The sequence below is a fragment of the Centropristis striata genome, chromosome 1, assembly GCF_030273125.1.
Source record: "Centropristis striata isolate RG_2023a ecotype Rhode Island chromosome 1, C.striata_1.0, whole genome shotgun sequence".
NCBI classification, from domain to species: domain Eukaryota; kingdom Metazoa; phylum Chordata; class Actinopteri; order Perciformes; family Serranidae; genus Centropristis; species Centropristis striata.
In genome coordinates this window covers 41,414,600-41,430,024 of record NC_081517.1, presented here as the reverse complement: position 1 = coordinate 41,430,024, position 15,425 = coordinate 41,414,600, and the positions used below count along the sequence as shown (strand labels likewise).

The 15,425-nt window shown below is 38.8% G+C and overlaps 1 protein-coding gene across 1 annotated transcript; it reads right to left on the bottom strand.

Moving 5' to 3' along the window:
• Positions 1–1,267: 1,267 nt before the first annotated feature.
• Positions 1,268–4,686, bottom strand: apela (apelin receptor early endogenous ligand). Its single transcript, XM_059342624.1, has 3 exons — positions 4,393–4,686; positions 2,156–2,245; positions 1,268–1,828 (listed from the first exon to the last, which is right to left on the bottom strand). The coding sequence occupies exons 1-2, from the start codon at positions 4,466–4,468 to the stop codon at positions 2,157–2,159; spliced, it is 165 nt and encodes a 54-aa protein (XP_059198607.1). The 5' UTR covers positions 4,469–4,686; the 3' UTR covers positions 1,268–1,828; position 2,156.
• Between the last annotated feature and the right edge of the window lie 10,739 nt (positions 4,687–15,425).

Here is a 15,425-nt window from a genome sequence, read left to right as displayed (position 1 = left end):
AGTTTTAGGCGTCAATGGGTTAATTTATGTTTAAGACCTTTGAGGAGTAGCAGTCGACACAGTACTTCAGTGAAACCCAAGTAAGTGACTGCAGGTTTGTGTTTATTTAGTATAACGTGCTGTGAGAGCTAAAAGAAAAGAGCCCAAAAAATAGAAACGCCGCAGTGTCAACGTTTGCCGGTGTGAATGTCTTTTCCCGCCTCACCTCTTCTGTGTTAAATTTCAACAGTCACGGGAATCTACGTTAACGTAATATCGAGGTCGTCATTTGAACCCTTGGTGTTTGATCCCCATTGTGATTTCTTTATGCTCTGGCGTCCGTAACTCCACAGGGAGCTCTGCATTTACGACTCCTTTCCCATGTGGCTCCTCTTGGGAGAGTCCTGCAGGTATCAGGAGCCATGGCTCATCTGAGGCCTTAAGGATACATTTTTAAAGAGATATTTTTACTCGTCTTTTGCTAAAAGTATTCAAAATCTAAATGTAGTCTGGCTTATGGCCATCAATCTCCAAAGCTGCCATGGAAATTCGGACACAGTAGTTGTTTTAAGGGTTCCTAGAGCTTTTTAAGAGAAAAATTCTTGAAATTTTTAAGCACTTTCAAGTTGCCGAAATCAAAAATGTCAAGATACTTGGAGGGTTTAATCAAAACATCTAAACTGTTGCTATAAGTTTTGTAAAATTGCCAAGAAAACAGGGGTGAAAAAAACTAAGGTATTTAGTTTACATAATTGATTATGTCAATGAAACACTAGATTATCTTGAAAATCAACCCTTTTCAAGGAGTTTCTTCAAATTCATGCAGAATTCCTAATTTTAATTACTTAAGGTGAAACAAACATGGTTCGTACGGCTTTTTAAAAAATAAAATTCAAGCACTTTCAAGACTCTTGAGCCTTTTTCATCCCATATAAGTTATTAATATACAATTATGAGTAAAAAAGCAGGTGGTTAACTTCCTGACAGCTAAAAATGGAACAGAAAAAAGTCCCTTTTCCCTTTTGGCGCCCATGTCAATCCATCCATCTCCAAACACATTTGATGATGGGACCATTTAAAAGATGTTTGGTTTGCATGAGTGATTGTCTAGATGAAACACAAAATTATGCCCAAAATCAAGGAGGATACTCAAATTCAAGCATACTCCTAACCTTGAAAACAAGCTAAAATAAAGTATTTTCCAAACTTTCATGACTTTCTACTAACCCCTGTAAAAGCAACCCAAATTTGAATAGAGTCTGGTTTAAAACCTGATTTTAACAAAGACCACCAAGCTGCAATGTTGCAGCATAGTCGATTGTTATTTTGACACACAAGATGTGAAGTAAATAGACAACTCTACATTGATACATTTTTATTAAAAAGTTTTAAAACATAATTCGATAAACATTTGAAGTGCATACATGCATTATAAACATCTTGTAAGAATGTGGATTCTGTTCATCATAGCTTGCTCGGATGATTCCAGCTCTTTGGTCCATAGCTTTTAAGGCAATTTATAGAATATACTTGATGTTGTAGCTCCGTTCCCTTTTGTTTCCATTCAGTACAAACATATTGGCTCTTGAGGAAGACGTAGAGGGAAGGTGCAAAGCCAGATCTGTGGCCACCAGGATGTCAAAACATTTCATGGTTGTTTTTTTTGTTTGGGGATGAAGACAGTTTCTTGTAGCTCTTTTGCAGCCACAGATACATGACAGTCTTTTGATGGTTTTCATGTTTGTCTCCTCCACTTCGCAGACTTCACAGATGGTGTTTGGGCCACACACTGCAGCTGCTTCATATTCATATTTCTCTCCTTAGGTCACTCTCTTTCTTGTGCTTCAATCTGCAATGGAAAAACAATTTAGTTGTCTGATCAAAACAATAGCTGTGCATTTACAGGAGTCTCAAAATCAAAGCTGAAACTCCCCCTCTTCCCCCAAACATTCCTCATGCCACTAATCAACCTTCCTCTTCATCGTTAGTGAGATTTATGTCTGAGCCTTTTTCCCCTGCTGCCTGGAGTCCTGTTCTGCGTGAATACACACCTCTGCCACTAATCACACACACCTTTTTAACTAACCACCACCTGCCGACTTGGGTAACCTTGTTTTGTTCCATGTATCACACAGCTCGGCTCATAACCTTTTGTACACAGAAACACATGTCTTACCTCAGGGGAAGGGTACTCTGGAGTGGAGAGGCAGGCAGCGTCTGTGTGGGCAGTGGTGTCTGTAATATTTTCTCCTCAGGTTCAGGAAATCTGAAAGAAAGATTATATTTTTAATATGCAGAATAAAACCACTGGGTAAGCTGATCACAGGGATGCATTTGCAGCCTACAAATATAATGGAGGTTAGACTGCTGGCATGAATTAACTGCTAATTGAAAGGAATTTTAGGTGTAAAAGTCCTATTAAGGAAGATTTATGTCTGCAGGTGGACCCTGCATATCACCTGACAGGCTAATTAATCCCAAGTGGAGGGGAGTAACTGATTTTTTTTGCACCAAAAACTATAGAACAACACCTCCCACAGTGTTGTCTGAGTATGATTTTCAAACTAGAAGTCTGTCTAATTATGTCCTGAGTTATCCTCTGCTGACCACAAATAAGCCAGCTTTCATGGGTTTTATTGTTTGGCCCATTTACCAGCAGCAGGGCGACCCCCTTCTAACAAACTAGGACACACAGACCTAACACATGATTATTTTTAAACGTCCCTAATAAATCCACTTTGACTCCTGTGGTTCACAGACTGCCAGCCAAGCCCAGGAAGAGATAAACTGCCAGATGACTTTATGACTCCCTCTTCCTCCCTCTTTCCCTCCCCTCTCTCTCCCCTCTGAAAGAAACTGCTCCCCACGCCTGGAGGTAGGTTTCTTTACACTTGGCACTGCTACTCCATGTCATGTTAATAAAGCTCGGGTATTTGCATGGCGTTTTAACACCGTGATTAACAAAAGCGCGCCGGAGAGCCTTCCAGCCGGGGACAAAGGGGCTCACTGGGGTCGCTGTGCGATCCCCGGCGGCGCTCCGCTCCGCTCCCGACCCTCCCTCCTTCTTCATCCTCTCCTCTCCATCATCACATGAACCTAATCTCCAGCAGAAGCCCCAAAGCCGCCCTGTTTAACAACCGCTGCAGATAACCGCAAACCAGATTGGGTTTGCGCAAAAAAGCGCACCTGTTACATCCAGACGGGAGCAGCTAGATGTCTACTCTTCCACTTAGCAAAAATATAAAGAAAAATAATAATAGCCTAATAGCCTTTTACCCTTTTATTTGTCTTTTGTATCTCTAACTCTGTTTTGGATTGAGTTTTTATTACTATTTTATTATATTTTATTTTATTGTTTTTACTGTTTTTAGTATTTTATTCTTTTATTGGTTTTTATTTATACCCAGTTGTGTATGATTTATTCTATTTAAATAACTGTACAGCACTTTGGTCAACTGAGGTTGTTTTTAAATGTGCTCTATAAATAAACTTTGACTTGACTTGACTAAATCCAAACACCCTACAAGATAGTGGTACTGGTGCTGCATTCAGGCCACATTGGCAAAATGGGAAGAATGAGAATAATTTGTTAATCAAAGGTAAATCAGCCAATTTCTAGGTATGTCATCAGAAAAATATAAATGTACTTGATTTAATTAGCATGAAACGACAGGAACGTTGATTTTGCAGCTCTTTCGCCACTGGTTATTGGCGATTTCGTTGCTTTTCTTTACTTGAAGGTTCACGGTAACGGACTTTCCTGAAAAAGTTATCGTATAATTTGCATTCTGTACGACAACTCGTGAACGCGCCATATATGAAGTGAATCCTAGTTGGCTCGTTCAAATTTTTTATTTGTATCCTTGAGTGTTTAGTTTTAACGCGTTTGTATCATTATCGAAGCAAAAATGTATCTGAAATTTATATCTTTTTATTTTCTGTTAAAGTTTGTACTTGGTTGAATGTACGTTATGTTAAAACAAAATCTGTTTTACAAGCTACAGTTAGCTGGCGTCAGTTAACGTAACTTAACGTTCGCAGTGCCAGTGATTTAGAACGTTGTTTAAACCGTTAACCGGAACTATATTTTAACGGCCATGGCTCGAGGGAACTAACAAGAGTTCAACAGTCCTCGCTGCGGTGGAGCCGGGTTCGAATCCGGCCTGAGCTCCCTTTGCCGCATGTCCTCCCCTCTGTCACCCCCTTTCTATCTGTCTCTCACTTTCAATAAAGCATGTAAAATGCCCAAAAAAATAATATTTAAAAAAAAAAAAAAAAGAGTTCAACTGTCCTATAATTTACAAACGCTATATTGTATTGTAGTTTACTGTTTCACTGTCCTGGCTCCGGTTTTAACGCACACCTGCAGGAGCACTCCGGACACCTGGACGGGTAAAGTTTAGGGATGCTTACCTGGTCTGGCGGAGGAGACCGATGCTAAAACGGCTACGAGCAGCAGGAGCAGATAGAGCAGGTTGAAGAGCCTCATGATTGTGCAGCAGTTATCTTCTCAAGAAGTAAGTTAATGATAATTTCCCAAAGGAAAAAAAAAATTTAGGGAGTCCTTCTGTCTCTAAGGTTGGCTGATGATGCTCAATGCGGTTCTCCCGCTCTGTTTCAGTCCAGTAGGCCCAGCACCACCACGAGAAGGATCCAGTACTCAGAAGCACCTCTTCTCCAGGATAATAAGTATGTCTCTGAGGAATGTGTGTGCCAGAGTGTTTGTTTGTCCAGTGAGAGTGTGATTGTCTCTATGTCTGAGAGCAAAGTGACAAAGGTGCTTCTCCCCCCATCTCCTTTATACAGCCTTTTTTAGAGGGAGGGGGGAGTACTGGGGAGGGGGTGTAGCTCCCAAAGCTGCCCCCCTCCTCCTCAACCCTTGACACTCACACACACACACACACACACACACACAGGGACACACAGGGACACACACTCAAGCATTGCACATATTGACCCCACATGTAGAGGGTAATTCAAATGACAGGAAGCCCCCCGCCTTACCCTCCAACTGCCCCTTGAACACACACTCTCCTGCTGCATGCAATGTGCATAGATGTGTGTCAGCTATGAGTGATTGAGATATTTAAAGAAGCAATGCAATGCTGATTTATCACTTGTAACATCAGAGCAAAGATTTAAGAAGCTGTAGTTAAAAGTAGCAGGTTCCTCAAGACTGAGAGGAGAGCCAAATCCCTCCTTCCTTCGGTCGTCCCCTACCCCCGCACTGAGATGGACACACACATCTGGGACTTTTGGGTGGTGGAGCTTGTGGTGGGGGGATTGAATGAAATGCAGTGATGCACTGGACTAATGATACTAAAATATGTCTGACTGTCTGTCTACATTTTGTCTGTTTGTAGGTGTGTAGCTAAAAAGATAAACGTGTCATTTTTAGTGTTGCTGCTTCTGACGTCTCTTTTGATAATCAAAAACCTGTTATTGTAGTAAGTTAGATATCAAAAATGTATAGGTACAGAAGCTCTGCTATTGTACCTGAACTAGTATCAAACTAGTAAAACAATACCAAGCCCCACTTCTCATGCAGGTTGTCATGTGGTGGTAGACCAGGGGGTGTTCTTGCAGCAGGTAAATCAGGTCACTTGGCAATAGCTCTGCAGTGACTGTTGCAAAGTGAGGGGACTCATTAGCGTGTCTGCTTACCGCCGTCTCTGTGGACTGAGACTCCCCATTCAGCACCCGGCTAATGAATTAACACATTAAGATGAAATGTCAGCCATTACATGTGAATGAGGATTAGAGAAGCAGCAGGACACTAATGGACCGGGGGGCTCAAAATAGTCAGAGAGACTTCACAGAGAACAAGCATCTGGACCATCAGCTCTCTTTAGCCCTCAAAAATGGACAAAAGGGGCCAAAAAGAGACTGTGTGTGTGTGTGTGTGTGTGTGTGTGTTGGTGTCATTATGTCTTAAGAAATGTTACCTTTATTGCTTTATGGTGTTTGCAAAAATGTTGCTTGAAATGACAGAGATTCCTCATGGATTTGGCTAACGTACAAACACACACACTCACGTACACACACATTCATCCTGTTGCGGACTCTCAGCTGAGGTATGTAGTTTGTTTCTGTGGCGAGCTGCGCTTTGCATATCAGCTGCCATTGTCTTTTAAAAAACTTTTATTTTCCCTATTTGAATATGCTAATTTTCTCTTAATTGTCATTCAGAGCCACCTGGTATCCACTGCATGCAACTGCTGCCAAATCTCAGTTTCTCTCAGTTTCTTTCCGTTTGCTCTTCAAAAACAGAAACAAGTGAATCGTACCGAATTCTCCCCACCAGGTTTTCTGTGTGACTGAGCAGAGCGTGTTGTAATATTTGCTCTTCCTGGGGATTATACGTCTTTACGGGGATTACCTAGCCTGCTCAAACACTCCCCTACGAGAGAAGCACACACACACACACACACACACAGACACGCAACACACACAGAGGGCAACCTCCTATTAAACTGCTTCAGTGCCTTGGCAGGGCTTCCCTGCACAGATGAACGTCACTCCACTGTCAAAGGGTTTTCTTTGGTGTGCGATAATTAGTTTTGGGTACTGAACCTCATAACCCAACCAAAAGTGTTTCCAACAAATTTGTTTACAATGTAAAATGATCAACAGATATTTAGCTTATTATGATGCAAAACTAAGAAAAGCAGCAAATCCTCACATTGGGGAAGCTGAAACCAAAATATGTTTGGAGTTTTTGCTTCACAAATGTCTCAAAAAGTATAAAAGTATGTAGTAAATAGTATGAAATTGATTGGATGAATGGATTATGATCATGATTAGAATAATGGATTGAATATACATGCATTGACTAATCTTTGCTCATTCAATACAAATGAAAACTGAGTGTCAAAAACTAAATTAGTAAGAGCTGGCATAGAATGTCTGCTCAGATTTGTATCAAAGATTTTTTTGATTAGATTCATATCAATATTTTGGCTTATTTTAGATTATTTCATTTCAGCAAAGTTCAAGTATTATGAAACATTTGTATTTCTTTTTTGTTAAACATGTTTATATTTATTTAAATAAGGTAGCACTCTGCACAGCCATCCTGAAATCACCAAATGAGGGGATATCATTAAAAGGTGGTGTTCATGAGGCTCGTGGTGGAGCATCACCTGCAGAGGCACTATAGTGTCCATGTTAGGCGTACCTGTGTGCAATGCAATAACGTTCCGCTTAGTGGAAAAGAAACAGTCATTTTATGAGGCACTGTTCCTCTCAACAAGTTTTATCAAGAGAGGAAGTTCTTTATCTGTGTATCCTGGTTAGGACAAGATGAGAAAGGAAGAAGAAAGTGAAAACTGAGGAGGGGAGGAGAGGCTGAAGCTTCCTCTGTAGTCGTAAAGATCACAGCTACTAGGAAAGCCAGGAGTACCATAACATTAGCAAAAACAGCTGCTCTGCACTCTAACTCTGTCATTACATTACATTACATTACATGTCATTTAGCCGACGCTTTTGTCCAAAGCGACTTACAATAAGTGCATTCAACCTGATGGTACTAGACACAGACCATAGGAATCGAGTAAGTACATAACTTTAAGAGCTAACTGTCATTGCTACAGGAGTGCTATATGTTAAAGAAGAAAAGAAGAGAAAAGAATAAGACATTTTTTTTTTTTTCTGTCCAACTCTTTCCTTAGTCGTCCAATGACCAAACTGACCAAAGAACATGGGATAATGCACAGTTTGCACACTTTTCCACACGTAGCGTGACATTGTGGTCATCAAAGTCAATTTTGAATGGTTCCTTTACATGCAGCAGATTATTACTCATATTCTGATTTCTGACTTTTACTGTTCAGTGATCCTTGGTGGAATGCCTGCAAGAACTCTAAAGAACAATGAAAGAGATTAACTTTATAAATTAACTTTACATTAGTCTTAATAAATTGCTGACAGTCTACTTGGTCTACTCGTAAACATAAAAATTGAACACAAAATCAGAGACAAATTAAAGTATAAAGTGTCTCACAATACTAGATCACTCCTTCCTCTCTGTAGAGTGAAAAGAAAGACAAACGTTATCAATCCCAGGCAGAAATTTCTCTTCAAAGCATTGGGGATTTGAGTCTGTATTTGGCGAAGAAGGAGTGGGCAGCGACACTTGTACACCTGCAGTAGCTGATATGAACGGAGGCATGAACTGCGGACAAAACTATGAATCCATTATTTCAAAAAATAATTTTTAGTTGAATGCCTAATTGATATCATGATTGGAGAAGTCACAGTATCAGTTTCAATTATGGAAATCTAAAGCAGGAATCTAAAAAAAATAATGTTTGACCATTGTCTTTATTGTGGTATGTTCCAGAAAATGATGGCAGTTATAATAAAATAAAATAAAATAAAATAAAAACCAACCACCTGTTGATCTTTACAAATTCGAACATGATAGTCTAACAATTGCACTGCCTTCAGTGCCGAACAAAAGTTATAATTGAAAATTAAATCAAATCATAACCTTAAAAGTCTAAGGGCTTCATGGATTTGGAGAATCGTGACAGTGCTATTCATGATATAAAATGATGTATATTGTGATAGATGATTTGACTAATTTTCATACACAGCAGACCTGTATGCCATGTATGGAAGCAACTGTGTTTTCTTGTACTTTACTTCAATTTGTCAAGTTATTTTCAAAGAAACCTTGTGATTATTTCTAAAAAGGTTATGTTGCTGCCCTGTTGTGTCTATTTGCAGGTCAAGTCAAATTTATTTATATAGCGCATTTACAGACGGCTGAGCCGCACCAAAGTGCTTCACATAAAAGTGCAAAAAGTGCAATAAAATACAGAATTGACCAAGATAACAAACAAAAAAAACAAACAAAAACAAAACAAAATTAAATTTAAAATAAATTAAAAGAAGATGGGATATTTTTAAAGGCACTGTGGGACTACTAGGGGACACTATTCCCTAGCACTTGCCGGAGGGATTTGTAGGGCTGTTTTTTTTAGTACAATCTTATCATAACCAATTGAACCAATTGCAAGAGTTACTAAACATATCCCAAGTTGATCATAGATATACCTCATGTGGACACAGAAGAGGGTGTAGGTGAAATAATAAGTAGAAGAGTTGTTATGTGCCGTGATGTCTGAATATCTTGGGGTGTAGTCCAGTTTGTCTGTGTGTGTGTACGAGTGGTGATTGTGATCTGATGGGTCAGTTCGTTGTCCATCGTTAGAGTGATAGTGGGTCTGTTGTCATGCCATAAAGGTCGTCAGTGTTAATGAGCGCCGCAGCCAGCCAGAGCTTAATTACTCTTAAAACCCTTTATCTCAGATTGCCCAATGCAGAACCCCAATGGACGTATATACACATGAAGAGCAGTGAAGGCCCAATACACACACTGACAGTACGGATCATCAGGACACATCACACAAATGAGCTGGGCGTTCTTTTCTTCTTCTTCTCCTGCGCTCAGTGAAGAAAAGATAGGATCTCACGACAGCTGATTAACTTCGTCTTTATTCTGGAACGCCTCCTCCCCTCCGCGTCGGCAACTAGACGGCTGACTGTGGAGGAGTGACGGAGGGCTCTGGGGTCAAGGGGCAAACTCAACAGGGAGCAGCCTCTAACCCCCCAGGATGTCACCCCAATAGGGCTCCAGGGGCCAAAAGTCACTTGGTTTGTTAAATCCTAACCCAGACACAGCGGCTTCTCTGGACTCACAAACTCAGTGACCGTGCGAAGGTTCTATGTTTGAACCCATGAGAGACCCCAGTGGGCCTCTTTCTTGTTTTCCAACCATACACAGCACAAGTCAATACAAATGCACAAAGGACATGAAGAAAAACATCAAGTTTTCACTTAAACTTTGCTTTTTCTCATTGAGTTTTGGCTTAGTCTGTCAAGGCTGGAATTTAATGTTTAATGTAATTCTTTATGAAAACTGCAGAGGGGGCTAAGGCAAAATTACTTGACTTATGTCCATGGGCAAGAGCATAGGTTTCAATTGTGTTAGTTGTGATGAGGTCAGGGGAGCATGCAGACCAAAGTAAATAGTCAGCAAATCGTCACTAATAATTTATAGCTTAGATGCTTTTTCCAAAAAAGGCAGTAGTTTTATGGACTTTTTGATGTTTTTTGACCTGTTGAGGACTGTAACACAGTCAAATATTTTTTATTATGTAGTTGGCAAATGGAAAAAATGGTAGCAATACTAGGTGTCTGTCATTCGTGGGCATCTTCAGGAGGCTTTATTTGAGCAGTTTTCCAAATTCAGAAGCTCTGTGTAGTTTGTCAACATTTGGACCACAACTTTCCTGAGTCCCCTCAGTGCCAAACCTGGGCAACACTGGCTAATGTTAGCCTAAACATGGATTCTGGTAAAGTCAGCAAGCATCAACAAATGTCTGGCACCCACTAGAACACAAAGTCCACAAAAAAGAAAAAGTTTTATCTGGTGGACAAATAGGAAAGTGACTAATGTTGGAAAATCCAGGAAGGGGCATTAGTCTGTTATTTGCTGATCAAAACTTTAACATGATACTGGTCAGTTCCGTTCAGTCTCGTTAATGTCACTTTGCTTTTGACCTTTTCACCGTTGTCATTAATAACAAGGGTTTTCTGACAATTCTCACATAGTTTCTTTAGCTGACCTATTCCACTTTTGTTTGATAAATTCCTGATTGTCTCATAGACTGCATCATAAATGTGGGAACATATTTATTGTTCATTGTTTATCACTGAAAACACTAAATGCCACAATTACATTCTATATTACAAACGCCCAAATAAAATGGGAATTTCTCAGTTCATTTTGATTTGTAAGAAACTTCACAGTAGGTTGAAAATCCATCAGCACATCAGATCAAACGTGAGATCTTTTTTCCTTTATACTTTCTGTCCAGCTTGCTTGGTGATCACTCTGTGCTTTCTGTTAGACGGTGATAACTTCTTTGCTTCAGAGACATCTTCTTCTGAAAGAGAACAGACATATTGTACATTATGTGCCAGGGAAAAGCTGACATTTCTCTTTGTGTGTCTGGCAGATAGAGAGGAGTGTGTGTACCTGGACGATCTGGTTCGATGCAGACTGAAGCCAAGCTGAAGAGCGAGAAGATGAAGAAGGCAACGATGATGAAGGTCAGCTCAAAGCCAGTGAACGGCAGTTCCATCTACACAACCTGCCACACAAAGTACGCCATGTAACATCTTTATACAAAGGTGCATGACTCAAACTGACAAATCATCTCCAGTGATCCTGCTCTGTTAATATTATTGCAAATATACTAGAGATACAATAGCACAACATGTAACATTTCAATTATTTAAAAGCACTTCACAGCCAACACAATATGTCTTATGATTTACAAAAACATGAGTTTATCTAATTCGTAATGTACTATAGTTTTGTTTTTGTTTTTTTTTTGTTTTTTTTGGGCATTTTGTAGCTTTATTGATAGGAGAGAAATTGAGAGTGAAAGGGGGAGACAGAGGGGAAGACATCGGAAAGAGCTCCGAGCCGGATTCGAACCCGGAACGCCCATGTACTAAAGTTTTTAATGATATTTGCACTGCAATATCCATCTTTGCTGAACCAAGATCTCAGACAGGTGTCCTCCCTGTCATTCAGAAAGCTCCTTATTTATTGGTAAACATGCATATGAGGTTACTGGTGAGCATAAACATTTCTTAATCCTTTAATGAACATTATTTAAAATGTAGTTGATCACAGCCCTTATTCTATTGAGGTAGTTACTTTTTAATCCAGGCATAATATATTCAAATGCAACAACAAGGATATAGGATATACGAACTAAATGTGAAAGTAAATAATGAAAATTGCTCAATGAATGAGATGAACTACACTTAACAGTTTTTTTTGTTTTACCTGATCTACTCAGTCATAGATGTTGAATTGCCTTTAAATCCACTGTATGGGGATAATTTGTATATCTTAAGTGAATTATTGTTATTTGTGAGTAAACAAGAACTGTTCCTTGGTTGCAAGTTCAACCCCTTACAGTGGAACAGTGGAGTAAGAAATTATGACTGGACATCATGGAGGAAATAACTGCACAATTACAAATGAGATAAGATATTTGTATGAGCCATATTCATTTTTGTATTTCATGTAATTTTGCTCCATGCCACTGGGGGGAGCTGTGTTTGCTGTGTTTGCTTTGTGGCTCAGCTGACCTCAGGTCAGCTGGGTTGGGCCATTTAACCTGGGGAAACCCAGACACCAGGGTTGCTGATTTGAGAAGCAAACAGTTTTCGACTGTGCCCAGTTTGTGCCCAGTTTATGGCCAGTTTGTGCCTAGTATGTATTAGTATTTTGGTCTTTGATATAAGGAACAATTCGGTTTGTTGTATATTGTATGTTGTATGTGTATATTATGAGTTAAAGTCATTGCCGCTGTATGACGGGAAAATGAATCAGCGAGATATTTTGTAAACATTATTGCACTTTCTGTTTTTATATGTTCGGGCTGCACGTCTAAACTAAATCATCTTTATTAGCAACCAGTACTAGACTTCTTTTAGGAATTAGTCAGTACAATATTTGTGTGGAGATGGACACATGTAATTCTGTATCTGGCTTAATAGAAGAATGCTTTGAATAACATATCTATGTAATTACCTTCACCCCCTTCTCAAGGATTGTCAGAGAATTCATGTGATTCTCTATAAAATAGTTTAAATAAACAAACAAGTATTTTCATAGCAACAGTGTTTATGCACAGCTTGAGGCGCAGTAACCTGTTGCTTCCACCAGAGGGCCTTTGAACCTTTTTAATTGTAACTACTCAGTCCATCAGTTGTAGGTTCATACAGTAGCAGCTTGTGCTCCTCTGTGTACCTATAGTGCTTTTTGTCTGCCTGGGTTGTTTCTGTTTATTGTGTTCAAATTTCAAATTAATCTCTGAATTAGAAAAAGACTAATCCCGCCTGGTCTGCATGGAGGTTTATGGCATATTTTATTGCAGGATCCTCTATTCATGAATACTTTCAGCCTGAAATGGAGCAGTATCAGAAACTATGTTTAAGAATTACAATGGTAAGAAATGCACTACAGTGTCATAGATAATGGAGTCAGTGCTCACATTAATAAACCACTATTGAAAGTTCTTGGGAACTTTAAGGGAAAGTTAACTTCAATGAATAATTTTTGTTGTTGCAAGTTTTGTGTCAAAAACTTTTTTTTAAACCCGTCTTGAACCAAAATCTATTAGCTGTTTATCTTTATAGGCATTTTTACTATCTTAATGTTTACCGTTTGGAGTATGAATCCTTGCATAATGAAAATATATCATGAACACATCCAGTGAACGAACTGCAGTAAAGCAGGTCAAGAGCTTCATTGATATGATAAAGAAGCATTACTACATTAGCGCATATGATTCACGTAGCACTGTGCTGTTATATTCAACACTAAGAGGCTGAATCAATCATTCAATAGTCATTTTTCTTGCTGCTGTGGCTCATTCACACAAGCTCCGCCCTTTGATCCTTGACAAGATGCCTCATTCCTGCAGAATAATTTGAGAGCTCACTCTAATCCTTTTGTTTCTGACCTAGATTTTTGAAATTAGGCTCTTCAGAGCTGTAGACTTCAATCAGAGATGACCTTTGTTTGAGGCATATTTCTTGTTGAGAACACCCAACAGCGAGGTAAAACAGGAGAGGGTAGGTACAGGGTTTTGAGACTTACCAGTAGGAAGAATCACATCAGCTATTTCCAGATCTGAAGAGCAAAATAAAAGTCCTTCTGTGTCTTCACATACACACAGGAAAGAAAGCGAGCAAGCAGTTGAATCTGACGTTTGTTTATTGACTCATTTTACAGTGTTACATCCAGGCCACTCCTTTGTGTCTCATCCTGGAAGCAAGTAATACTGGATCCTATAACAAAGTGCGCAAACACAAACGTCCACAGGTTAACATTTAGACTTTGTTCTGGTAACTGATAACGCACACTCCCACAAACACACACACACATGCACGCACGCGCACACACACACACACACACACACACACACACACTTTGGTTGACACGTTTCAAAAAGGCACCAAACAGGAAGAACAAGACCGCTTGTGGACTCAGAAGTTTTTCATTCTTATTCATGAACCTCCTTTGGAGTCAGACGATCAGCTCCTCACTCTGTGGCTGCATGCTTCTCTCTGAGGGATAGAAAATAAAATATCTAGTCACTTCCTTTGGTTTTACCGGATTTTTATCACAGTGAAAATAGAAGAACATTACTGATCAACATTTTATGTCTCGCAGAATAAAAATATATTATGTATTTAAAATAATTAATGTTCAGAAGAAGTATGAAGATGTATACTTATTTATAAATCAATGAATGGCCCTTGCCCTGAATACAAAACAGTGATCACTGGGGAGTTGACTGCTACTATGTAATCAAGACAAAGCAATGTGGAACAAAAAAAACTATGAGACTGGTTTTGCTTGTCAGGCTGCATCTGACCTTCTGAACTTTGATTATATCAGTGGCATTAAGTTGTCTTAAAATAACAATAATCTATTTTATTGCAATATTTCTCGAATAATATATCATCTAACAAAACGTGACAGGCCATGCCTAAGTGTATCTTAGTGTATGTTTCAGTTTCAGAGGTTTTAAAACATTACATTATATATACACATAAAGTTTATATGTTCTATAAAAATTGATTTAAAAGGGTGTAATGGTAAACAGTGTGAATAAGTGTGTAATTGTACTGGTTTTATTTTGACAAGCGACATTCCCTTCCTTTGTCTCACACAGATTTCATTTTTTTTGTAATTTTGACACACAAAAATTGGCTCTTAAGGCAAAATTTAAAGGCAGTGAGTGATGAAATAATTAGAGCCCTGGAATAAATGCTACACTTGTGCAGCTGATAATGTTACATTTTGTTGTAACTTTAATTTCACTCAAATTTTTTTATCTGTAGTTTATGCTTTTGTTGATTACATAACTGGATATTTGTATTTTTTTTTAGAGACTGAATATTTTATTTACATGCTATACAATTGGTTGGCAATTTTATAGATATACCTACATGAAGGTAACGCTAATGCAGTTTAATACAACAGTGCAACTCTGCAATAAATCCAGCCTTCGTATATCAACAATTTTATATCTCACTAGAGCCAGAAGAACAGTGCAGGGTCAAAACTCAGGGTGCTCATAAGAACTGAAATAAATAAACAGGAATATTACACAGAGAGGTATTAAACTTGAATAGAAACATTTGGATGGGAACATTTAACAAGGATAATATTATGGAGGGCAAATAAATAGGAAACAGAGTGCTAAACAAAAACGTTTCGGGGAAAGATGAAAAAACACTTGTCACGTTCTGTTAAAATGTATTTTGAGTCAACATTTCAAAAGAGTGACAGCGATGGATTATATAGAATATATTACATTATAAAATAAAAGCAAGTTGCTGCC

Coding starts and splice junctions, on each gene's coding strand:
- apela (XM_059342624.1), bottom strand. CDS start 4,468: ATGAGGCTCTTCAACCTGCTCTATCTGCTCCTGCTGCTCGTAGCCGTT. Junction 2,246..4,392: donor GGTCTCCTCCGCCAGACCAG/GTAAGCATCCCT, acceptor TCTTTCTTTCAG/ATTTCCTGAACCTGAGGAGA.